Source organism: Canis aureus, chromosome 26 (assembly GCF_053574225.1).
Source record: "Canis aureus isolate CA01 chromosome 26, VMU_Caureus_v.1.0, whole genome shotgun sequence".
Classification (NCBI taxonomy): domain Eukaryota; kingdom Metazoa; phylum Chordata; class Mammalia; order Carnivora; family Canidae; genus Canis; species Canis aureus.
The window spans coordinates 23,133,888-23,159,064 of record NC_135636.1 but is presented as its reverse complement, the minus strand read 5'-3'; the positions used below and the strand labels follow the sequence as shown (position 1 = coordinate 23,159,064).

Here is a 25,177-nt window from a genome sequence, read left to right as displayed (position 1 = left end):
CACCTCTAGAGAAGGCTCAGTCTTTGGGCCTCCTCTCACATCTTTTATGCCCACTACTCCAGTGACTGTCTTAGTCTGTTTGAGCTGCTATGACAAAGTGCCAGAGACTGGGTATCGTAGAAACAACAGAAATTTCTCACAATCCTCAAGGCTAGGAAGTCCAGGATTGAGGTGCTGGCAGATTCATTGTCTGATCAGAGCCGCCTTCCTGGTTCGTAGACGGTGCTTTCTTGCTCTGCTTTTATATGCCGGAGGGCAGGGAGCTCTGTAGGGTCCCTTTTATGAGGGCACTGATCACCTCTCAAAGGGCTCACGTCCAGATATCATCCTATTGGGCATTCAGATGTAACATACAAATTTTAGAAGGACACATTCAGACCACAGAAGTGATCTTTTCCATCATGGGTTTATTTTAACACCATGATCTCTCCGCTCAGACATCTCCTGTGAGCCTTTCACTCCTATATCCAATTGCTTATTTACTTGTGCCCCCACATGGATGTCTCAGCATCCAAAGCTGAGCTCTGGATATTATCCTCTATACCTCTCCTTGGCATATCTCCCCCAACTAGGTATCTCATCCTAGCCACTCAGGCAAAAGTCCTGGAGCTGAACTTAGTCCGTACTTGTTCTCATTCTCTTAACATCAGCATGGCTTTGGCTCTGTCTTCAACCTCCGTTGCTGTCACCACAATGATCTAGGTCACAGTCCTCTCACCTGCCCCGTCCTTCCCTCTGTTGTAGCCACAGAGGTTCCAGAAGTCATTTTCTTCAAGCAGATTGAAGAAATGAATGACATATTTGGGGGTATGGCAGGCAGAATTCTAAAGACGGCCAAGATTCCCAGCTCATAGTTTTTCAGTCAAACACTACTCTAGTTGCTTCTTTATATAAAGGGATTGGACAGAAGTAATACAGATCCCTAGACAGCAGAAACCTTAAGATACCGAGGGATTTTCCCTGGCTGGTGGCAGAAGAGGAAGCATGAGAAGACTTGGTACACTTGCACGGATTGGAAGCTGGAGGGGCCATAGGAGGAAGCCTCTGGGAGAGAGTGGCTCCCTGCAGACCACTAGGAAGGAAATGGGGACCTTAGACCCACACCAAGGAACTGGATTCTGCTGCCCTCCCGGAGGCCTCTTGAATAAGTTTTGAACAGATTCTTCCCTAGAGCCTCCAGATAAGAGCTGGCCCCGAGGCTGACTTGACCAAGTCCACCTGTGAAATTAAGAATGGATGGAAGAAATGAACAAGGATCCCTGGGTGGCGCAGCAGTTTAGCGCCTGCCTTTGGCCCAGGGCGCCATCCTGGAGACCCGGGATCGAGTCCCACGTCAGGCTCCCGGTGCATGGAGCCTGCTTCTCCCTCTGCCTGTGTCTCTGTCTTTCTCTCTCTCTCTCTCTCTGTGACTATCATAAATAAATAAAAATATTAAAAAAAAAAAAAAAAAAAGGAAGAAATGAACAAACCTGTATCTGTAAGCAGGAACCCTCAGAGCTCGCCTGGATTTCTGACCTTCCGAACTGAGATAGATAATAAATAGGTGCTGTTTTGCAACTAAGTTAGTACTTTGTTTATTTGTTACTGTGCTACACAGCAATAGAAACTCATAGAGGGCATCTTTAAAAATCACATGTGAAGGCTGCATCATTAACACTGGAGAAGCTCCACCTTAGGTAACTCTTTGTTTTATTCCACCAGACTGTCCCCAAACCCATTGCCCTGGAACCGTGTTTTGGCAACAAAGCTGCTGTCCTCTCTGTGTTTGTGAGGCTTCCTCGAGGGCTCGGTGGAATCCCTCCTCCTGGACAGTCAGGTGAGTAGATGAGGGCCAGTGACAAACTAGACTTGCGAACTTGGGTCTAGAAGTGATAGTGAACCATAGGCATGTGCCTGCCTTGTGTCATTGTAAGGATTCAGAGAGACGATCCCATTGTCCCTTGTGTTCCCTGAACTGTCTATCCTGAGGCCATGATTCCTTCCCAGGGAGGAGCCCAGAGCTCCCCTCCCTGCACTGGCTCCCACACCCTCCTGGTGGCATTGATACTTCTAGCCACACCTTCCCTTGCTGCTGCTTTTCCTCAGCTCTGGCTCTGCCGCCCTTTCCCTGTCTCTTCTCCCTTCCTCAGGGCTTCTCCCCTCCATCCATATCCTCTTCCACAGTTATCTTACCTGCTCTTGTGGCTCCTCGCTAGCTCCTCCAAGCTGGCCACTCTCAAATTGGCATTTCCAGCCTTATGAAATTTCTTTTGCTTTTTCGCTCTTTTTTAAATATAAGGCACAAACCGCAGTTATAATAATTTAAGGGAAGTCTTGGAAATGTACTCACAGTCCTACCATCCCGCACTCTCCAATGTTCATTGTTTTTTCCTTTCTAGCCCTGGCCAGCAGCTTTGTTGAAATTATTGTATAGATCTCATTTTTATTCTTTTTTCATAAAACTGTCATAAACATGTTTGCAGTTTACTATGTAACACTTTACCAGTGTCTTTCATGCAATTCCATCAGGTACACAAATCATAATTTCGATAAACATCCTCTTATCAAACACTAAGGAGATATGGAATACAGTTGTGGAAATATTAACTCCGATTAATCATGGAGTACTTTGGAGGGATGCTTCAGACAAGATGCACAATATGTTTTAGACAGCTTTCAGTTGAAACAATTCTGGGGGTCAGGGTTGCCTTGGCTAAAGAAAGCCCTGTGTCTATGATAAAGTGTGTCCCAGAATCCTTGCCCAGCTCCTGAGCTCCATAGCCCCCTAAGTGCAGCCCTCAGGTTCAGAGCCACCTCCAGTTGAGCTTTCTAAATGACTTCTGGGTCCTCATGAGGAGGCCTTTAGGCTTGGCCAGGCCAGCCTTTATTGTCTTCATTTCCTAGGGGAACAACTTGATTTGCCTTCACCTAGGGATAGGAGTTCAGCTCCTAACTCAGCCTTACCCATGTTGAGGGCAGAATGACCCACTGACCTGAACTCTGGGACATTGTCTCCTGCCACTTCCCAGCTCAGCAAACTTGGCCTGTGCTCCCTGAGAGCAAGGCCCTGGCTAGAATTAGGAAAGCAGCCTTTCCTGCCCTGCCCTTTGCCTGATTGCCCCATCCCCTTCAATTCCTGATGAAGACCTGCTCACTGCACCCCTTTTACCTCTTCTGTACCCTATTTTAGGTGGCCCTTCCTCTGGACTCCCAGAACACCTGGCTCTGCCTTTGCTCTACAGTGTCACTGATATGGATTCCCCACTCGCCCCATTCCTTCATTTTATAGGCTCAATGCAGTGGAGTAACAAGCGTACTAACCCAGCTCCTGAGAACCTTAGCAGGGCTCTCAGCCTCCACTGGCTTGCTCACGTGTGTTGAGGATCCAGCTCCCCCAGAAATGTGCCTTCCCCAAGGGACATTTGGTTTTTTTTTTAAGGTAGAACCTAGCATTTTATTTAGATATGCATTAAACTGTTGGAATTGAGAACCAGACATACATAATAAACCTCCAGAAATAGATCCTAAAAGGCACTTTCTGCTTAGGGCAAGCAGTCATGGAATAAGCATGTAAACAAGCTGGCTTCTCTGCACCACAAAAAAAAAAAGAAAGCTCACTGAAGAAAGTGAGCTTTCTCCATGGCCAGCCGCACCAGCTCTGCCCTCCCTTCTGTTAACACCAGCCAGACCCCCTGTAGGTCTAACCCAGGTTTTTCTGTAGGACACCTTGGCCTAACTGGGAATGCTGGAAACATGTTGTTAAAGGAATCATGGTATTGAGGGGGAAAAAAAATTTTTTTTAAAGCTGCCATCTGAGGTGATGGCTTCTCTGTACTTATGCCATACCCCAGAACACCCAAGTTAATCAGTTCCTAGAAAAAAAGGGAGAATGGAACCACTTGTCCCTAAGGCAGAGGTGGTGGAGGTGGGGAGGTGATGAGCCAGGTACCATTCTAAGGTTTTTACATGGATTCACTCAGTGACTCCTTCCACATGCCCTCTACTGTTACTGCCCCCGTTTTACAAATGAAGAAATGGAGGTATGGTATGGTATGGTATGGTTAAAGAACCTTGCTTATTCCAAAGCCTGGCCCCAGAGTCTGTCCTAACCTGCGTCACAGGATAGATACAAAAATAACTAGTGCTGGCTGAGTGATGAGGAAAGAATCTGAATTTACTTATAAAGAGTGCTGCTTTTTCTTGGCACCCTTTTGGAGACCCACAGGAAAAATTTAGCACTTAGAGCATGACTGCAATCTTATTTAAATGCTCCAACTGCCAGGCAGAGCTCTTTGCTTCATTGATCCGCTGAACAGCAAGCTTACACATCTTTTGTGTAAAAAGTAGGAGAGGGAATAAGAATATATATTTGTATTTGCATCAGTAAACCCTGAAAGAATATATACAAATGGCTGAAAGCATTAGTGGGTGGAGGGAGGGACAACGTGGAAGGGAGACTTTTCCTCTGTATACTTACTGATTTGCTCATTGTACCCCGGGAATGTAAAAAAGTTTTTTGGAATTATTTTTAAACATAAAGCAAACTGCTCCTTACCACATGTTCCCTGTGGGCTTTCCCCCAGGTCTTGCGGTGGCCAGTGCCCTGGTGGACATTTCTCAGCAGATGCCAATAGTGTACAAAGAGAAGTCAGGAGGCGTGAGAAACCGGAAACAGCAGCCCCCTGCACAGCCCGGGACCTGCATTTGAGGCTGGGCTGGGAACTGTCCAGGAGCGAGCCGGGTGCGGCGTGCCAGCGCCGTCTGCAAGGAGGGGGCAGGCGGGGAGATGCTGTGCGGAGCGGGCCGAAGACTGGAAACCCTCGAAACATCCGACTCCTCTGCATGTCCACGAGCTTTCTTTGCCGGTTTCTCCCATCTGTGCTCCAGCATCTAACCTTTTACTTTTGCATAGGAAATAATTGATTTAGTTGCAGGTCCAGGGGTGATCCAGTTTTGCTGGAGGAGGCCGGGGTAGAGCGAGTGAGAGAGCTGGAACGACACTCAGGTTCACTTGTGGAAAACCGTTCTTGGGGCCGTCTCAACTTGGCAAAAAACAAAAGATGTTGTGTTTACAAGTAGACATTCACTACCAGTCGTTCTTGAACATGGTCTTTTAAAAACTAGTCAGATGAATGAATTTGTTCTCATCTGAAGCCTGCTATCTTTTTTAAAAGATGTGCTACTTATTCTTGCACGATGTAGGCAAATCTCTCTCTTGCAGGGAGTAGCTTTTTTCTAGTTGAGAATTAATAATGGTCCATCTCTTTTGAATCATATCAAACTAAGGTAGAAGGGGGCTATTTTAAATGTCAAGGTCAGCAGTGTTACTTAGAATGTAAAATGATGTAATAGGTAGTTTTCTATAGCAACTTGATTAATTTAGTCTTAATCCATTTGAAATCCTTTCTCTCTTTTCCTGTCTCTCTCTCTCTCTCTTTCTCTCTCTCTCTCACACACACACACACACACATACACACACACTAAGTGCCTAGACTTGAAATAGATCTAGCAATTGAAAAGTTAGTAAGCCTAAGTTTTCCATAATTGCATTCCTACATTCGTATAAAATTTAAATAGCTACCATTGGCAATCTGCTCTTTTTATAAAATCTAATTTGCAGCCAGGAAAGAATTTTCTCACCCCAGAGAACATTTACCCTAGCAGCAGGCAATGAGAGGAAAGAAGAAATGACCAAACTGTGAAAGCTCCTGTCTGTTGTTGTCAAAAGAAGCACTAAATAAGGTGTGGTCCTCGTGGGCCCCTGCCCCCCACTGCAGGCCTGACATTTGCTCCAGCCCATCTGGCCACTCCTGCCAGGACACCACAGTGGAAGGGACTTGTTCATGTTACATATCTCCCTTGAGCAGAAAAGAGCATGACAGCACTTGGAATCCCTGCATCAAAGAGCAACAGTGTGCTCCTGTAGAGTGCTTGAGCTGCTGGGTCATCCTCAGGCTGCAGGGGAAATCTCACACTCAAAGCCTGGAGAAGGACCTGGAACTGTTTCCTCTGCTCTCCTCCAGGAGAGGCTCAGCTAGGCTCTCCCATCCTCCTTCCCAGACCGGGTGGTGCAGGGCAGTGACCACTGAGAAGGATGAAGAGCACACAGATAAAATGGAGGAGGAGGAATAACTATGCTAAGGGGAAGGTGACCAAGTTTAAGTGGAGTAGGACGATCCTGCTCTTCTCTCCAGGCCACTACCTGGGTGTCACGGTGTCCCTGTGTATGGTGCTCTGTGTTCTGGCAGGATGCGGCAGCCTCCCCAGGTCTCTCTTCTGCTTCAAAACTTGGAGTTCTCTGGCATTGCCCTGTAGGGCCTCTACACAACCATGCTTGTTTGTCAGTTTGGAGAATTAATACTCTAAAGAGCAAAGCCTGCAGCATTTCACCTTTAAATGCAGTGCCTATGGTAGGAACATTGTCTCCTTCCCAACACCAACCCCTCACCCATGAAGAGTTGCCTGGAAAGATGTTGAAACCCTAAAGTTGAAATTTGAACCCTAAAACACTGTCTGATGCATAAAACATCTCTACTTTGAGACTCACCTCTCAAAAAGCTGCTTTTTCACACCATTGGCAAAGAGCAGACAATTCTAGAAAAGACCCCTTCTCTTCCAAGCTTCCCACATCCCTGCCCCACATCACGGCACCCACAGAGAGCCTGCCACAGACTGGCACTGTACCCCTGTAATTGCCATGAGGCCTCTTGCCAGAGAGAGGGAGGCCACTGGAGAGGGACCTCCCACAAGGAAAATCCTTGTTTGTTCAAAGGATCAGTGTTTCTTTGGCCAAATGAGTCTCTTCCCCATGGGTTCCCAGGCCTTGAAATAACATGCACCATGTCCCATAGCCACCTGGTTTTGTTTTGTTTTGTTTTTCCTAAAAGACAGTTTATTTTTTAAAAGGAAGGAAAAAAGGAGCAAGTGATGTTTAATTCTCCAACAGTGAAGAAACAGCTGAATCCACCTGCTTCTCCTTTGCAGCCAATAGACAGCTTCCTCCAGGCCCAGGCCAGAGGAAGAGAGTGGCAGGAAAGAGAGGCATTCCGTTTAGGAGCCAGTTACCAAGAGGGCATCATCTGGAACTTCAGAGGAATACCTCCGGGTCACAGGAGAGCCTGTATATAAGTTAAAATAGTCATGGAAACATTGATGTTGCACTTGTACATAATTATACAGTAGTGTCCAGAATGTTCAGACATTCAGAGTGTACATAAAACAGAAAACTATGTTAAGGTATTTTTATTAAACGTAATGGTGTCTGAGTTTTACCTAATATGTCTTTGTGCCACATACCGGATATCCAAGTTTGAAGAAGTCCTCTCATTGGGCCCTGATTGATAACAAAGCCAGAAAAAGGCATCCCCAGTGTGCCAGTGTGTCCAAATGCATCTGGTATGAGTTGGTTGACTCCAAAACAGAAATCAGCTGTCAGTACACAGTGGAGAAATTGGGCATTGAGCCCATTTAAACAGCATTGTGTGAGGAGAATTGAAGGCAGTAGGCATGTCGCTGGCACTGTTGTTGGCTCTACAAGTGAGTCGTAAGTCTTTCTTTTAGCCTCTTGGTGCTGTGCATGGCCAGGGATGACCAATCTTGTCCTGAGATGTGTTTCTCTTAGTCTCTAAGTTCAAAGACTGTGTCAGATTTTCCAGAAAGGGGTTTTCCAGGCAGCTTTTTGTTCCATTTGGTCTAGAATTGTAATGAACATTTCCCAGGACTGTGGTTTCCATACTGAAAACCAGGGGTGGGAGTAGGGTGGCTAGTTCATTGACAGATAGCTCCCATTTCCTCCTGGAGAACCACACACACCCTCACCTCCTGTCCACCCCCAACTCCTCATCCTACACACACACAGTGTGGGGGAACTTCTGTGCTTCCTGTGAGATCACCTCTAAAAGATGGGAGGAGACGTGGAGAAAAGGCAACCTATACTCCCCTGAGCTAACCCAGAGGAAAAGTAGCCCTGGACAGAAGACGGTCAGCAACAGGAAAACAATATCCATGGGGGAGGCCTGAAGCGCCAGATTGGAGATGCACCGCAAAGTCTGGAGCTAACATGTGAGAAAGCCAAAGCACTCTGTAGAAAAAAGACGTTCCCATCTTAGTGCAACTTGCTCCATCGTCTCACAGAGTGTATCTGGGGAGGGCGTGGGGATTCACTTCCTTGGGTGCTGGTGTCATTTTCAAGAACACCTTTGATCCTTTAATTTCTGTCATCCTCCACACACAATGAATACTCACTAAGCACTTACTAACAACCTAAGCTAATGCTAGAGTGGTGACCAAGATGGAAAAGAAGCTCTTTGGAATTAACAGCAAAACCCAGCTTGAGCCCCTCATCCCAAGAGACCTTTCTTTCCTCGTGGTGGTTTCTGTGAGAAGTGGCCACCCCGAGGACAGACCCAGGAAGGTGGAGGGTCTGTCCTCGGGCCATGCACCAGCTCTCTGTCTGAAACGTTTGCCCAATTTACCAAACTCGGCTCCAACCATAAATATCACCGTGATGGCAGGCCCGCCAAGAGACATTTGCCCGGATTCGTTCAAACTCCTAACTACCCTTACCTGCAGGGAGATGATGTGGAGCAGAGAGGAGAACTGGCGCGCCTTCTCTTTCAAAGGCAATAATGGAATTGACTTTCAGTAACTGAAATTTGTGCACAAAACATTCTAAACACTAGTGAAGCCTGTTTTGTTGAACTAATTCTGGCTCTGGAAATGTTTTTGTTTTATAGGTATTTACGGTTTTTGTTTTTATTTTTGGTTTGGATTCAAGCTTAGTTTGTTAATATGTATAATTTAGCATCTATTGCACTCATGTAAATATGGAGTAAGTATTGTAAACTATTTCATTGCTGGGGACTGTGGGTGTTATACATACATTTAGGACTGCAATTTTTTGGTATTTTTTGTATTGTAAAATAACAGCTAATTTAAGCAGGAACGAGAGAATTAAGGGAGGTCTGTGCATTTTAAACACAAATGTGAAGAACTTGTATATAAACAAAAGTAAATACTATAATACAAACTTCCTTCTGAAATAAAAGTAGATCTGGTAAAAATGTGGTTTATGCTTTGGGTGTTTAATTTTGATTGTGTTTCATTTGTGTTTACAGTTTGCTCATTAGACCCTTAAGAAAAGGGAAAAAAAATTTTAAATGGTTACCAGTTTTCAAACTGTCCATGAGTAAACACTTGACATTTGGTGAAGGGCAAGGTATAAAACCAGTAGGGTAGGCACCTCGGCTGCCTCGTGGGGTAGAGAGAGCCTTGCACAGCTTGTGAGCAGACTCCCAGTGTCCCCACTGTGGCCTGTGTTGCCCTTGAAATAACAGTGCTGGGGAGTGAGACAGGTGTGTACAGCAGCTGTGCCCTGGCATGGGGAGGGTTCTCCAGGGTGGGGAGGGTTCCCCATGGTGGGGGTGGGGTGGAGCAGGGCACAGCCTGGGCTGAGACCCAAACCACCCAGCTGCCTTAGCTCTTTCACCTTGTTCTCGCCTGCATTTCTAAATGTTTAGGTTTTCCAGACTAATTCTCAGGTATGCTGATAGGTTGAGTACTCCATGGCCACAGTGTTGTCCTTGGTTTTGAGTTTTTGGTGTTCTTGCCACCCACAAAGCTTTGTCTGCAGGTGTGGTTCCTGCACTTGGAGCAGGGTCAGAACAGCGCTTCAGGGCCCTGGTGTGAAGTGCAGGAACCGTAGAAGGACGAGATGGGCATAAGGGGTTCAAATGCCATAGTTCGTGTAGGGAAGGGAGGCTGGGGCACCACGTCTGGCCGACCCACCAGCGCTTGGGACTGGGCTGGAGAGGTCAGTGGTTGGGCTGGTGGCCACTGCCAGGTTCCATGAAACTGTTCTGGGGCGAGGGCTGTGGGAGCCACCAACTGCTTGAGACAGGACAAAACCTGTTGAGAGTGTGGTTTGTGGCAGAGACAACACCATGTGTTCACCAAACCTGCTAGATTTTGCCACTGGACACACAGGTTAGGTGGGGAGCCATAAACTGAGCTGCGGCCAAAGGAGTGTTGGAAGAAATGATGGACACCAGTTCCAAACTTGGCCCACACGGTGCCCCCGCGTGGGACTCCCTGGAGGTCAGGTGCCAACGATGTTGGAAGGTGCGCAGGTCCCTGAATCACCAATCGGAGGCAAGCTGCACATCAGTAGAGCTGTGTGCTGGTCTTTGCCTCACTGAAAGGAAACGTCTACTCTAACTGACCCACCGAGATTTGGGGCTTTATTACAAGTGGCTTTTCTTACTCTCACTAATACACAAATTGGTACCCTGAAGCATACTGCATCCGTAACCAAAACCTAAACTGCATGGCTTTGGCTTAGGTCTCAGCCAGGTGGCAGCCAGGGAGCAAACAGATGGCAACAGCAGAACAGCTGGGATCCCTGACAGGCAGTGGCGAGACATCTGCTGAGTCTGTTCAAGTTTGACACCTTGGAAAGTAGTCTATGTGTCTACTGAGTTCTCAGTTCAGAAGGAAGAAGGTCAAAAAAATAAAAAATAAAACCAGAATTGCATATGTTATTATTGGCTGCCTTTGGCCAGGCATCACAAGAAGAGTTGACTTCCAGAAAGAATTAGCTGATTCACAAGCCACAAGCCGAAGGGAAAGGGATGGAGAATCTGGAAATCCAGGGCCTTGCAGGGGTTGGGGTGGTGGTGGGGTGCTCATGATCCAGAGACCCAGTAAGCCTTGGGGCCTCCCTCAAGTGTGAGAATCAGGTGGAGGGAGGGTGTGGGCTTCCTGCCTGCTCCTCAGAACCTCCAGGCCAGCATCTTGGAGGGAGGGGCATGTGGATGAGGAAGCCAAGACAGCCAACCTGAGGACTACATCCAGGAAAGAACCAGGAATGTCACCACTGACCCTGAATCTGCCTGGGAAAGAAATACAAAGTGTAGGTTTGGGGATCCCTTGGGTGGCACAGCAAAGTGTCCAATTCTTGATTTCGGCTCAGGTCATGATCTCAGGATCATGAGATAGAGCCCCAACTCAGGTTCCCTGTACAGCCAGGAGTCTGTTTCTCTCTCTCTCCCTCTGCCCCTCCTCCCCACTCTCTCTCTAAAATAAGTAACTATATCTTTTTTTTTTAAGTGTAGTTTTTTGAGAGAATTATGTTGCCAAAGAAGCAAATTAGTCTGACCTCTAAAAATGTAAATAACTGAACAACACTGTGCCTATTGGAGGAGCCTTCATTAGAACGACCTGCAGGTAGGAGGTGGTTGTGCAGGTGTGTCTGAGGGCGCACACCCCCAGTACCTCAACAATGGATTTGAGCCTTTTCAAGAACTTCTCCCACCCCAAGGCGGGGCTCCAGAGGATTTCAGAATCGCTGTATGTCTGCCATCCCCCTCCTCCCTGCATGAGGGTGTCCTTCCCAGTCAGGCCACTGTGTGCTGGCCAAACATTGCATAGGGACCAAGGATTTCAGTGAATGAAACAAACAAAAATCCCCATCCCTGTTGGGGAGACAGGTAATGTACACAATGTCAGATGGTAAGTTCTTTGAAAGTATGAATGAGGTAGGGGCAGAAAGTGCAGGGTGGGGACTAGAGGGGGAAGGATTGCTCCTCTACTAGTGGGGCGGGGGAAGGCCAGTCCGACAGGTAACAGCTGAGCAGAGAGCTGAATGAAGGTGGGAGCCGGTACATGGATGTCTGGGAGAAGAGCAATCAAAAGTAGTCAGAGCAGCAGGTGCAGAGGCCTAGAGGTAGAGCATGCCTGGTGGGTCTAAGCTGTTCCAAAGCTGCCGGAGTGGCAAAAACAAAATGGGCTGCCGTAACAGTCCTGGGAGTCGGGCCCGTGGAGGGCATAGTTCTCAACTGGCATAGGACTACCTCCTGGGGACATTTGGGGAGTAGGTAGGGGCCATGTTGGTTATTGTGTTGCAGAGGGAGGTGCTGCTGTGACTTAGTGGGTGAGCCTGAAGATGGTCAACCTGTGACACATGGGATTGTCCCACCTAAGAACTGACCCACCTCCCACTAGATTTTAAAACCTCTTGCTGAGTATTTGTGCAGATGAAAATATGTTCCTGGGGCACTTGGGTGGTTCAGTGGTTGAGCGTCTGCCCTCGGCTCAGGGCGTGATCCCATTGGGATCAAGTCCCGCATAGGGCCCCCACAGGAAGCCTGCTTCTCCCTCTGCCTATGTCTCTGCCTCTCTATGTGTGTCTCTCATGAATAAATAAAATATTTTTTAAAAAATCATTTCCTAAGTATTTTAGTGTAGAACCCAGCCCTGTTACAAAGATTTGAGAGCTGGTTTGATACAGTTTTCCAGAAATGTGTAAATCAAGAGAAAACCAAACTGTTTCCTTCAAAACTTTATGCAGAGCTGATCATCATTTTGGAAAATTCATCAATGGCACTCTCATTCCTGGATCTGAGTCCCCAGCCCCATCCACACATGCGTGTGGGTTTCATATGAACAGACACACCCTGCAGTCTCATGTTACTAATTGTGTAACATGCCTGACAGGAGTCCCCTCCCATCCTGTGTTGCCAACACAAGAAAGGGACTAGACCACATGATCTGCTGACGGTATGAAACGTATTGCACAGGTAGCTGGGGACAGCCTGGCTCAGAACCCATTTGCACACCCAGTAGGCCCTTCCTCATTTGCTTCATCCTGATCCTTTGAGGGCTCAGCTTCTGAGGTCCTATATTTTGTTCTGGCGTGTACTCATCTTAAGTGTTCTCTCTCTATCTTCTGCCTTGGACTGGAGGTTCTTTTGGGTGTGGGGTGATATGTTCTTGGCAGAACAGCTTACCAAGATATCCTTCAACTCAGGCCTTCCGGGGCCTGCAGTCCAGCAAGACAGGGCCACAGCTCTGTGCTATATGTGCTGGGCTCATTGGCAAGTTGCTGTCCAGCTGGGGGATGTCTCCTGAAGCCCTACATGGCCCCTGTCCTCCTGCTACTCTGGAAATCTCATCTAACAATATCCACATTTCCTGTAAAACTGAGCTACTGCTGATTCAACTGTGGGGCCGGGAGGGGTGATTCCTTATCAACCTTGCACCTAGACAACAGGCCCTAAGCCAGAGTGGACATTCATGACCCGTGAAGTTTCCACCAATAAATCCATGGATGCTTCCAGCACCTGCCTTTCTGCCTGACTCCCCCACCCCCACCCCCACCCCCAGCCACCTGCCAGCTAGAGGCTCAATGTTGACAAGAGCTGGTGGAGGCCCAGTCACAGGGATGAAGCCAGGGCTGGACTGTAGCCTCCCCGAGTGCATATGAGAGGGTGACACCAAGCAGGCTACCTGGAAGGACATGGAGGCCAACACTCAAATGCAGATGACAGGGCAGGACCTGTTCCTGGTTATGGGGCCCACAATGGGACAGCCTTGCAGTGTTGGGCCAGACTTAACACCATGTATGAGCCAGACCTTCTCAGGTGAAACTCCAACAACTCTTGGCTACCTAGAGCTAGAGTAACAAATTCCCCGACCTTGATGGCTTAAAACAGAAATTTCTTCTCACAGTTCTAGAGACCAAAACTCCAGAATTCCAGTGTTGGCAGGCCTACACTCCCCCAGAAGCTCTGGGGAGAACACACTCCCAGCTGCTTCTAGCTTCTGGTGGCCACCGGCACTCCTGTCTCTGCTCTGTCTTCACGTCGACCATGTCTATCCAATCTCCCCCTGCCTCTCTTATAAGGATGCATGTGGCTGCATTTAGGATCCAATCAGATAATCCAAGATAAACCCCTCCTGTCCAGATTCATAATCACATCTTTTGCTCTTTTAGATAATGTTTGCTCCGCTCTTTTGCCTGCATCTAAGTAACGATCACAGGGTCCAGGGCTTAGGATGTGGACATATCTTTGGGGCCACCATTCAGCCCATGACAGCAACAAAACCCTCGGAAAGTCAGTGGGCCCAGGGGTGGCAGGTTGGTGGCCTTTGTAAGCCACAGTGCCTGGTCCCCTCCTCGTGGCTTCTGTGTTCAGAGCTGCCTGGGTCCCTGTGCCAAATGGCCTCAAGCCTCCCACATGGAAATGTTCACTCAGGGGAAGAACAGAGAGCCAGGTAGCAGGAGCCCTGTGAACTTTCATTTTCCCACCGTACCCAGGAAGGAAGCCTCTTCTGCAGCACATTGTCTGATGTTTAAGTGGCTGCATTTGGGTAAAGTCCATGCCTGAGCTGGAGAGAAGTACCGGAGGAAGACACCCAGCTGGGCCTTTCAACTAGGTTCTGCTCTTTTTCACCTTCCCAATCTTTTGAAAGGCATATGCCTATATTTTATTCTAATTATAAGAGTAAAAGACTGAAGTGATGGGGGTGCCTGACTGGCTCAGTCAGTAGAGCACATGACTCTTGATCTCGCGGTGCTGAGTTCGAGCCCCACGTGGGGTATAGATAAATAACTTAAAAAATGAAGTGCAAAAGTTTCACACACTCACAAATGCAGCCAGTCATTTAGAGATATTTAACTCTTCATTTGGGCCACCATGCAATCATGGTGAAGAGCTTTCACTTCACTGCAGCTTCCAGCACACTAAACACCCTATTTCTCCCCAGCTCACATACAGGTAGGTGCCCATTCCCATGCAAGTGAAGACAGTCAAGAACATTCCTCCTTTGTGAAGCAAGAATAGGCTGAACTCTGAGCTTCGCTCTTCCCAACATCCCTCCTTCTTTTCCTTTGGGGAACTGTCCTTCCCATTCCATGTGATCTTTATGGGCTGATGCCACTCCCAGGCCACAGCAAGAGGCTTATAACTCATGCTGGGCCTACCAAGGTCTTACCTGCCTTAGTCCATGAGTGATGGGAAAGAGAGGTGCCTTTCTCTGCAGCTACTTATCCACCCTGCAGTGAGAGCCTGCCTAGCTATGAAGGGAAGCCATGCACAGACCAAAGGAAGCACCATCACTTGAACCCCTGGAGACAGGTGTGCCTGAAGCCCGGACTGCTCAGCTGCATACCCAAGCAGGCTTAGGTTTGATTTGTGTTTGGTTCCAGTTAGATTACTGGCTAAAGCTGGAAGGCTGGTTGATAGCTACCACATATGGTGTCTGTGGGTTTGTTAGTATTGCTAAATATATAGTGTCAGAGCCAGGGGCTCTTTTTCCGGTCAGGACAGCCCCAAGCCTGGGCTTTGCTGTGATCTGCACTTAACCCCTGTCTTTTAGGTCAGGTTCTCCAGAAATTGAGCCCAAGACAGGGATTCTTGGCCATGATTTATTAGAGGGAGTGCCCTCAGGGAACCCTCTGAGTGAGGGAGCCAGGAGCAGGCAGGGGAAGGTGCTAGGCGAAGACGTGGTCTCAGCCATGATCTGGCTTCAGCCAGATTCCCCTGGGAGTTCTGGAACATGAATGATGCACAGAATTGTCCCTCCACCCATGGCTGCAGTCTCCCTCTGGGAGCAGAGTATAACTTTATAGGCATTTCTTCTAGAGAAGGGGGCAGTTGTGAGCTGTGTTAGCACCCAACATCCCCAGCAGCTTGGTCCAGAGAGGCCTCCGAGCAAGGCACAAACACGCACCTCCATCTGTCTCACGGCCCCTGACAAGCCTCAACTCAGTTTGAGAAGGAGGACCAAGGGACTCTGTAACCCTTCACTCCTCAGGAGTCTCCAAGGTCTTGAGGAAGAAGGAAGCAGGCAGAAACTTAGTACTCGGCCCCCATCGTTGTGCCTTCTCCCCGCCAGACATCTGCGCAAGTCAACACAATGCCCCTGCCGTACACTGGGTCCGCGCTGGCCACACACAAGCTTGTGAAAACCTTTCTGATACATTTCCCTAGGCCCCAGGAAAGAATTCAACTCTCCACATGGGCAGAAGCAGACAGAATATGTGGGAATAGAAAAGCACAGGACCACCACTCTAGCGTGTCTGCCAGGGTTAGACTCTGGGTACACTGAGCAGGGCGTCCCCTAAGTTATCCTGGGGCTCCCTGGTGCCCCAGAGGTGGCAGTAGAATAATCTGAGACTACGTTTGGCTGCAAATAACAGATGTTTGTGGAGAAATTGGCTTAAACAAACTAAAGATGTCATTTTTCTCATATAATGAAGAGTCTAGAGGAAGGCAGATGCAGGCTGAGGCAGTAGCCCCACAATGTCACGTGGCTCCATTTTCAAAATGGCACAAACATCCCCAGGCACTGCCACTGAGTTCTGGGCAAGAAGAAGAGAGAGGAGCTAATGGCTAAAGGGCCCAGTCAACCACTCTGTTCCTGTTTCAAGAACTCTCCTGCAAGCCCCCTCTGTGACTTCCACTTACGACCAGGACTGTGTCACATAACCACCTCCTGGCTGCAAGGGGGGCTGGGAGGTATAGCTTCTGAATCTGAGTACTAGCACAGAAGACAAAGCAACAGAAGTCTCTGCCACTAGGATCTGAGAGTTGATTCAGTTTGAATCAACTACAGCACCTGTAGGTGAGCAGATGGAGCCCAGATTGGTTCTCAGAGCATCTGAGGTCACACAGGCCAGCAGGGGCATACTCCATGGCTGACCTTGGTCTCCAGGCTCCTAGGACAGATCACACGAAAGCAAGGCCAGTTGCAGCGCATGTGGATTTATTGAACTACGGATGCCATTCACAGAGCTAGGTTAAACCAGTGCAATGCAGGGGACTGGATTCTCATTCTAGATGGTGCCCACCGAGCAGCATTTCATGTATGGGAAGAACTTTACCAACATTAGTCATAGGGCACATGTGGCTATCATAAAGGGTGGTGCCTCCTTGAGAGGGTGCCATGAAAGGCTGGAAAGTGTTAAAAGTTTTGCCTATAAGCCTGTTCATATGTACTCTTTAAGGCATGTTCTATTTGGGGAGGCTGATAAAATCCCTTAGAATTCTGGGAATTTGGATGCTTTATGACTTCTAGGTGATCTGGGGCCCCAGTGAGGCTTCAGGAACACAGGTGACCCCCTCCCATCCCTACCCTGTGGGACAACCCCACTATTCCAAGGTCAGTGGAGAGAGGGACCTAAAACCAAGAAACCCACTAAAAGGGAAACCAAGAGCTTTGCATCAGACCCTCAGCCCACCTCCCTCACTTTAGGGGACAGGTACACAGGGTGTAAAAAAGAGTAGCAGTGCAAAAGCACTGGGGCCAGGTTGGGAGGCAAGCCAGTTCACTTTCAGTGAGGCAGTGGGGTACAGAAGGGGCCCTGTACCCCAGGCAGGATGGGACAGTGATGTTGTCCAAGGTCGGCTGTCCTAGTCAAAGCAGGGGCTGGAGAGTCAAGACAGGAAGCATGGAGAGCAGGGAGCTCCCAACCAGGAGCCCAACTGCAGAGGACACCTTGGGGGTGGGAGCAAAATGTGGACTTCAGGCAAAAGCTGGGTTCTGCTCTCTGCCTCCACCACCTCCATCCCAGGCCCCTCATGCCTCCATCCAGGCCTATCAGGAATGGAAGTATGTGGAAGGAGGCAGTGCAGGGGCTCCCAGCTCAGCATCCCCTCCCTATACCTACTTGCAGGAGAGGGTGCTCAGGGTCCTGATGGACATCTAGCTGGTCGCGCAGGACTAGAGGCCACCCACTGTCAAAGGCCTGTATGGCATCATCTATGGAGGAAAGAGTCCAGGGTGGGCTAGGCTGGGAAACCCCAGCACAAAGCCCGGATCCTCCGGGACAAACAGAGACCTCTAGCATCCTGCGGTGGGAGGATAGGTCATCGACGAGGACTGGCTTCTGGAATGGAAGTTGCATGACAGGAATAACAAAATAGGAACAGCTGTGCTAATAGTGCCTTACAAACTGCCATCCTCACAGGGAAGGGCACAGATGTGCACAAAAACGCCTCGCAGAGTTAACTAACTCTGGGCTGGACTTCACACCCAGGCCGCCCAGTTTATTCAGACCCAAAAGGCACGATCATCAATGGAGGCATCGGGAGTGCCCTGGGGGTGGGACCGCCTCAGAAGTGGCCGTGGCTGGAATCTGGCCAGGTTCCATTCCAGGAACTCAGAAACTTGTTTTGACAGCCCCACCCCCACCCGCCTGTCCGCAGGGTCACAGGCCTAGACATCCCTAAGATCCTACTTTGGTCTGTGATCTGGCCTCCGGAGAGGGCTGTGCGCGGGTTTGTGGAGGGGCAGGTCGGCAGCAGAGGGGTGTGCACCTGCGTGGCTGCCGCAAACAGCCTGTTTCCTCGGCGCTAACATGAGGTCCGGCCCGCCAAACCCTGGGAAGGGGCGGTGGGCGCCTCCCGCCCGGGACCCTCACCCAAGCAGCGGTTCCTGGTGAAGAGCCCCCGGAAGGCTTCGCACTCCTCACGCCGGTTTCCGCTGGCTCCGCAGTCGCACCAGGGCGCCACGCGCGCGCTCGCGTTGTCCACGTAGTTGGGGGTGACGGCGGTGCCTGCGGAGGACCCCGAGGCTGGCTAGTCGGCCCACCCTGGCGGAGGCATCCCCGGGAGAGGCCCAGCCCGCGCCCGGACCCCGGCAGTGCGTACCCACGAGGCCGGCGTAGGCGCGCAGGCAGCGAGGGGCCTGGTCCAGCAGGCAGCCGTCGGGGGCGCCGGGGGCGGGCGCGCAGGAGGCCTGGAAGGCCAGGAGGCGGGGCCTGCGCGGCGCGACCGGGGGCGGTGAGCTCGGGGCCCGCCCCCTCCCGTCGCACCCAGCGCCCGCACCTGCAGGCCCCCCCACGCACCCCCAGCACCCGGGACCGGACCGGGCCCCGCCGCCCCGTCCCACCCAGCGCCTGCACCTGCAGATCCGGCTGTGCTCGCAGGCGTCTAAGGGTGCGAGGCAGGAGGGCGGCGCCGGCCCGGGCCCCGAGAAGGCACAGGCGGGCACGAAGGTCTGGCGCCGGCGCTCGGCGCACGGGGCGTTGGCGCACGGGCAAAAGAGCAGCGCGTGGGTGAGCGCGGGCGGCCCGCGGGAGAAGAAGCGGCGCAGGGCGCGGCGGCAGCGGGCGCGAGGACAGCCCCCGGGCGCGGCCCGACCCAGGCACTGAGCCACGTACTCGGTGCGCAGCCGCTGGCACCGCGCATCCGCCGTGCAAGCCTCGGCCGCGTCCAGGCATCGGTTCGGTCCGGCCGAGCTGGGCGACCCTAGGGGAGGGGCGGGCAGCTGCTGGTCTCAGTGAGCCCTACCGGTGCGCTGCACCTGCGTCCCCCGCACGCCCCCTAAAGATGCGGGGCGCTGCGGACTGAGGAGTGCGGTGTGGCTCCAAGGCGTGACCGGCTGGCACTGACCGGCCTTCCCTCGCGGGGCTGGGTGGCGGCGGGCCCTGGGGAGTCCTGCAACACGTTGCGGACGCGTGAGGAGCGCCAAGACTCAGCTTGGCCTCCCCATCCTCCCCACGCACCAGTCCTGCCGCAGAACGGCCACGCCCGTCCAAAGAGGGTCCGCGGGGCTCCTGCCACTCTCCTAGGCCCCGCCCGACGCGGAAACAGAGCCGGGCTTTGGGGAACTTGGCTAATGGACTTTTATCTGAAATGGCGTTGAGAACGGTGGCTACTCCTCTTTCTCTCTGACGCGCTGGGACACCGGAGCTTTCTTCCTGTCTTCTCCGCCCTTGCCCAAGGATATCGTTTGAGTGAGTCTCTGGGTTTCCGGCTCTCCCTCCTTCCAGCCCCTCACCGCGCCTCTCGCCCTCCCACTCCCTCTGATGCTCCCTTCTCGTCCATTTCCCGTACTGCCCCACCTAGACTCTGGCTTCCCCTGGTCCCTCCACTCTCCCCCAGCCAGCAAAAGAGGGATTCCCTGAAAGGGCTCTGGGCACTGGAGGGCCCCTTTAGACCTGGCTGCCAGGGTGTGGATTCCAGAAAAGTCCTTCCGGTCAGGCCACGGAGCTCTGTCCTGAGCCCCAAGAGCCAAAGAGTCCATGTCGGATGGCACTCCGCTGGGGGCCAGGCCAGGGTCTGGAGGAAGGGACTTGACAACCCCTTCCTAGGATCTGGGTCGCCAAAACCAGGGTACCCCCGCCCCTCGGAGCTCTGCGCTCAGCAGAAGTTCTCGAGTCAGGCCCCACATCCATCTGGAAAAGCGACCCCTAACTCCACGATGCCCCTGCTGCGGAAGGGGAAGCCAAGCAGGTGGAACAGCAGATGCGTGGCACCAAGGAATGAGTGTGAAGCTCCAAGACTGAAGATGGAGAGTAGGGGTTGGGGGAAGGGTAAGTGAAGTGGGAGAGTAGGAAAAAGAAAGTTTCTGGGACAGGGGTACCATGATGGGACATGGGGGTGGGGAGGGGTGGGCTGCACAGTGCACTGCAGGGCTGCCAGGTGTCTCTGCACACCCAGTACATGGGTCTCTTGCTGGTGCCCCTTGCTGTGGTGCTGGGTTTTTCCAGGATTGTCCTCTTGCCCCCCTCACCCTGTCTGTGAAAATCAGAGAGGCCAGAGTTCAGGGGTCTGGGGAAGGAGATGGCCGCTCACCCTGAAGCAGCAGCAGCAGCAGCAGCAGCGGCAGCATCATAGGCACCAAGCAGAGGTCCATGCCGGGCAGCAAACAGAGGAGATGACAGCTGGAACAGAGTCCCAGTGGGACAGGTGTCCCCTTCCCGCACTGCGTGAGCCCAGTGCTGGGAACCCAAGTGTCCGTGCTGACTTGAACACTCCCTGAGGGAGGAGCCTTTGTAGAGGGAATGATCCCCGGCCCCACTGAGGCCCTACTCCAGGCTGTGCCTTCAGGTAGGTCCCCCAGTGGCTGAATTCAGCACCTGAATGTGCCTAGGTGTGCTCTCTCTCTCTCTCTCTCTCACACACACACACACCAACAACCTAAGGAGACCTTGTCTCTCCCATGCCAAACCATTAACTTTATGAAACATCATTGTTCTTTCCCTTCTTTTATAATTCTAACTTTTTATTTTTAACTAAAGACTTGAAGAAAGTTGCTAAGAAAAATGTTAGTGTTCCCCTTACATACATCCTTCCCTGAGTGGCTTTGGCTCTTCAGCATCTTTTGTGATTCCGTACAAATTTTAGGATTATCTTTTCTATTTCTGTGAAAAGTACCATTGGAACTTTGATAGGGATTGCACTGAATCAGTAGATGGAAGAATATTAATTCTTCCAGTTCATGACCATGGAATATCTCTCCATTTGTTTGTATCTTCTTCAATTTCTGTCATCAAAGTGTTAGAGTTTTCAGTGTACAGGTCTCTCACCTCCTCGGTTAAATTTATTCGTTGATATTTTTTATGCTGTTGCAAATGGGATTGTTTTATTTCCCTTGAAGATAATTTGTCAGTGACTAGAAACACCCCTGATTTCTGTATGTTGATTTTGTATGCTGTAACTGCTGAATTTGGGGATTAGTTCTAATAGTTTTTTGATGGAGTTTTTAAGATTTTCTATATATAAAATCATATCATTGAAGCACCTGGCTGGCTCAGTTAGAGCATGTCGCTCTTGATATCACAGTTGTGATTTCAAGCCCCAGACTGGGTGTACGGATTGTTTAAAAATAGAATCTTAAAGTAAAATAAAAAATAAGGAATAAAATAAAATCCTGTCATCTGCAAACAAAGATAATTTTACTTCTTCCTGTCTGATCTGGAGGTCTTTATTCCTTTTCTTCCTAAGTGCTCTGACTAGCACTTCCAGCACCATCCTTAATGGGAATGGTTGGAATGGGCATCCATCCTTACCATGTTTCTGATCTTAGAAGAAAAACTTTCAACCTTTCACCATTGAGTATGATGTCAGATATGGGTTTGTAATTATCTGGCCTTTGTTATGTTGACATATATTCCTCCTATACCCAGTTTTTGGTTGATTTTTTTTCTTTTTTTTTTATCATGACAGGATGTATTTTGTCAAATGCTTGTCCTGCATCTACTGAGATGATTATATGACTTATCTTTCTATTAATGTGGTGTATCACATTTATTAATTTGCATATGTTAAACCATCCTTGTATCTCAAGGATAAATCCCATTTGCTCATGGTGTATGATCCTTTAATGTGCTATTGAATTTACTATGCTAATATTTTGTTGAGAATCTTTGCATCTGTACTCATCAGGGATATTGGTTTCTAGTTTTCTCATATCATCCTTATCTGGCTTTGGTATCAGGGCAATGCTGGTTTCCTAAAATGAGTTTGGAAGTGTTCCCTCCTCTTTGAATTTTTTGGAAGGGTTTGAAAAGGACTGGCATTAATTCTTCTTTAAAAGTTTGGTAGAGGGATGCTGGGTGGTTCAGCGGTTGGGTGCTCACCTTTGGCTCAGGTAGTGATCCTGGAATCCAGGATCGAGTCCCACATTGGTCTCCTGTGAGGAGCCTGCTTCTCCCTCTGCCTATGTCTCTGCCTCTCTCTCTCTCTCTCTCTTTCTCTCTCCCTCCCTCTCTCTCTCTCTCATCAATAAATAAATAAATCCTAAAAAAAAAAAAGTTTGGTAGAATTAATCAGTGAAATCATCTGGTCCTGGGTTTCTAACTTCTTGTTTTTTTTTTTTTATTTATTTATGATAATCACAGAGAGAGAGAGGCAGAGACACAGGCAGAGGGAGAAGCAGGCTCCATGCACCGGGAGCCGGATGTGGGATTTGATCCCGGGTCTCCAGGATCGCGCCCTAGGCCAAAGGCAGGTGCCAAACCGCTGCGCCACCCAGGGATCCCATGGGTTTCTAACTTCTTAATGTGGACCTTTATCCCATTGACTTTCAGCTCTCTTTGTATAAAAAATACTGTGGCTATAAATTCTCCTCAAAGTACTGCTTTCATGGCATACCTAATTTTTAATCATTCAATTTTTATCATGAGATGTTTTCCTCTTTATCATGTAATTTTCAGTATTTTAAGACATGCACTAAAGGGGGAGTCTCATGGGATCCAGATACCACCCCCCGTCAAGGGTGAGAGTACGGAGAGATTTTTTTTTTTTTTTTTTTTTTTAGATTTTATTTATTAGAGACACAGAGAGCGAGAAAGAGAGTCAGAGACACAGGCAGAGGGAGAAGCAGGCTCCATGCAGGGAGCCCGACGCAGGACTCGATCCCTGGTCTCCAGGATCAGGTCCTGGGCTGAAGGCAGCGCTAAACCGCTGAGCCACCGGGGCTGCCCAGGAGAGATGTATTAATCATGTTCTTTATTTTCTGTATTTTATGATGATTTGACATCTATCTTGGTTGGACGAGGGAGCTTGGTGACTGGGGAAGAGACTGCTTCTAACCTTAATTCCTAGAGTTAAGGAATATTTGCCTATGAATATGTCTTTCATATGCAGACCAACAAATCCTGAGTCAATACCCCAACCACCTCCTTTCTCCTAACCCTTACCAAGCCTGTATTTGCCCTGCCTTAAATCACCACAGGGCCAGGTACCAGGCCATTAGAGACTACCCCTATATTCTGGAGCTGGCCAATCCTGAGTGGCTTATCTTGCCCTGCCTTGCCTTTCCTGTAGAAACTTTAGTTCTCTCCCCTCACTCCTGCTTCTGCCTCCTGCCTGAACCTCATGCTTCCTCATGTGGCCCTGCTTGGCATGACATGACCCCCTCTATTGGGAATTGTAAGTAATAAAATTGTAAGTAATAAAAACTTCTTTCATTAACCTCTCCATGTCATTACTCAGGTCGTTGTTGTAAATCAAAATCTCATGGGTACAATTAAGACAAAAGGCAGCTTGGGGTATTTGGGTGGCTCAGTTGGTTGAATGTCTGACTCTTGGTTTCAGGTCAGGTCATGATCTTAGAGACTGAGCCCCACATCTGGCTCTAAGCTTGGTGGGGAGTCTGCTTGAGATTCTCTCTCCCTCTCCCTCTGCCCCTCCCTCTGGTCACTCTCTCTCTCAAATAAAGCTTAAAAAAAAAAAGAAAGAAAGAAAAATAATATGGGCATCCCGGGTGGCTCAGCAGTTTAGCGCCACCCTCAGTCCGGGGCGTGATCCTGGAGACCCAGGATCTAGTCCCACATCTGGCTCCCTGCATGGAGCCTGCTTCTCCCTCTGCCTGTGTCTCTGCCTCTCTCTCTCTCTCTCTCTCTCTCTGTCTCTCATGAATAAATAAATAAAATCTTAAAAGAATAAAAGGCAGTTTTAGAAAACTGTCTCATTCAATCTCTGGGGCTGATGGAGTGGAAGCCAGCCCAAGCCTGGAGCTGCCTCTTCTCTGCAGCCAGTGGCAGGAATGGTGGGTTGTAAGAATTTCCCCAAGTGTTCAGGCCCTCTGAAACATGATTCTGCTGCTCTTCCCATCAAGAGAGTTTCTCTCCCATTCCCTAGAGCTTGAGCTGGCCCTGTGACTTGCTTGTGCCAATAGGGTATTATGGAAGTAAAATGTGCCAGTTGTAGAATCTTCCAGAGGCCTTGCAAGCTTCCACTGACTTTTTGGCAGGGCTGGGATTGGGGTGAGACAGGATCACTCTTATGAATTTCTCCTTCTGCTTCAGGTTCCAGTGTGGCTTGGCATGACACAATCACTGATCTGGTCTTCAGTTAAAACTCTGATGTTTTGTTCATCATTGATTTTGGCATTAATTTTGCTTTTAAAAATTTTACATTAAAATATCTCTCATCTTGATTGCCTTTTTTGTGTGTGTGCTCAAGCTAAGTGCATCACTTACCTTACCCTAATCCTGGTCCCCCTCTCTCGAACACTAGTCTGGGCTAGTCTGTTGGAAAAATGACTGCATAGCCCATTCATCCTTATCAGTCTACCCAACAGCTGGCCAAACCCAGAAGCAGAACTGCCCAACCAACCGGCAGCTGATTGCAAACATATGAGCCCAACTGAACCCCGTGTTGAGTTAAACCTAATTTGCTAATTCACAGAATTAGTTGTCTTAAGCTACTATGTTTTGGGAGTGGTTTTGTTATATAGCAACAGCTGACCAATACAGAAGGTCACCCAGCAATTCTTTCATGAAGCACAGAAGAGAATGAGTGGCTTCTGAGAATCTCCAAGGAAGGCATTAGACATGGAGCAAAGGGATCATTCAAGCTAAGTAACACCATCCTATGCCCAGGTACGTCAGGGGGCCTGGCTGCCATCTGAGGCTCCACCCACCAACTACCACCCCTGGGACTTTCAGGGAACCCCATGGGGTTGAATCTGTATAGAGAAAAGACTCACAGAGGCTTCTATTTTGGTGTCCTTTTTAAAACAGCTCCTTCTGCCTCCTCCCAAGAAAGGGAGGAGAGGCTGAGTAGTGTCCAGAGTGAGGGGGCTACAGCAGACCCAACACTCCTCTAAAGTCTCCAGTGGAGGACCAAGAACAGGGGTGATGGTGAAGAAGTGTCCAAGGGTCAAACCAAAGCAAGAAAGGGGA

General features: G+C 49.5%; 2 protein-coding genes and 1 long non-coding RNA gene across 7 annotated transcripts in view; 2 read left to right on the top strand and 1 right to left on the bottom strand.

Annotated features, from left to right (window-relative positions):
- Positions 1-9,045, top strand: part of ATRN (attractin) — a 161,605-nt gene extending 152,560 nt beyond the window's left edge. Inside the window, exons 28-29 of one of the 2 annotated variants that reach the window (XM_077872383.1) lie at positions 1,702-1,820; positions 4,563-9,045. In XM_077872383.1, the coding sequence (XP_077728509.1) occupies positions 1,702-1,820; positions 4,563-4,902 (459 nt within the window). In that variant the 3' untranslated portion in view covers positions 4,903-9,045. The remainder of the gene's footprint in view (positions 1-1,701; positions 1,821-4,562) is intronic. The other variant, XM_077872381.1, reaches the window with a different exon arrangement.
- Positions 9,046-16,568: 7,523 nt separating this feature from the next.
- Positions 16,569-24,844, bottom strand: GFRA4 (GDNF family receptor alpha 4). Of its 3 annotated transcripts, none has more exons than XM_077872379.1 (6): positions 20,340-24,844; positions 18,665-19,010; positions 18,411-18,520; positions 18,182-18,316; positions 17,429-17,520; positions 16,569-17,256 (listed from the first exon to the last, which is right to left on the bottom strand). In XM_077872379.1, exons 1-6 carry the CDS (start codon positions 20,398-20,400, stop codon positions 17,176-17,178), a joined length of 825 nt encoding a protein of 274 aa, XP_077728505.1. In that variant the 5' UTR covers positions 20,401-24,844; the 3' UTR covers positions 16,569-17,175. The 3 variants fall into 3 exon arrangements, 1 of the variants encoding a protein (XP_077728505.1); XR_013365022.1 differs by having other exon boundaries at positions 17,199-17,256; positions 17,429-17,647; XR_013365023.1 differs by having other exon boundaries at positions 17,199-17,256; positions 17,429-17,644.
- Positions 18,902-24,429, top strand: LOC144298033 (uncharacterized). Of its 2 annotated transcripts, XR_013365025.1 has the most exons (3): positions 18,902-19,498; positions 19,856-20,077; positions 24,299-24,429. It is a non-coding gene; the product is annotated as an uncharacterized LOC144298033 (long non-coding RNA). The 2 variants fall into 2 exon arrangements; XR_013365024.1 differs by lacking the exon at positions 18,902-19,498 and having other exon boundaries at positions 19,505-20,077.
- Positions 24,845-25,177: the final 333 nt, after the last annotated feature.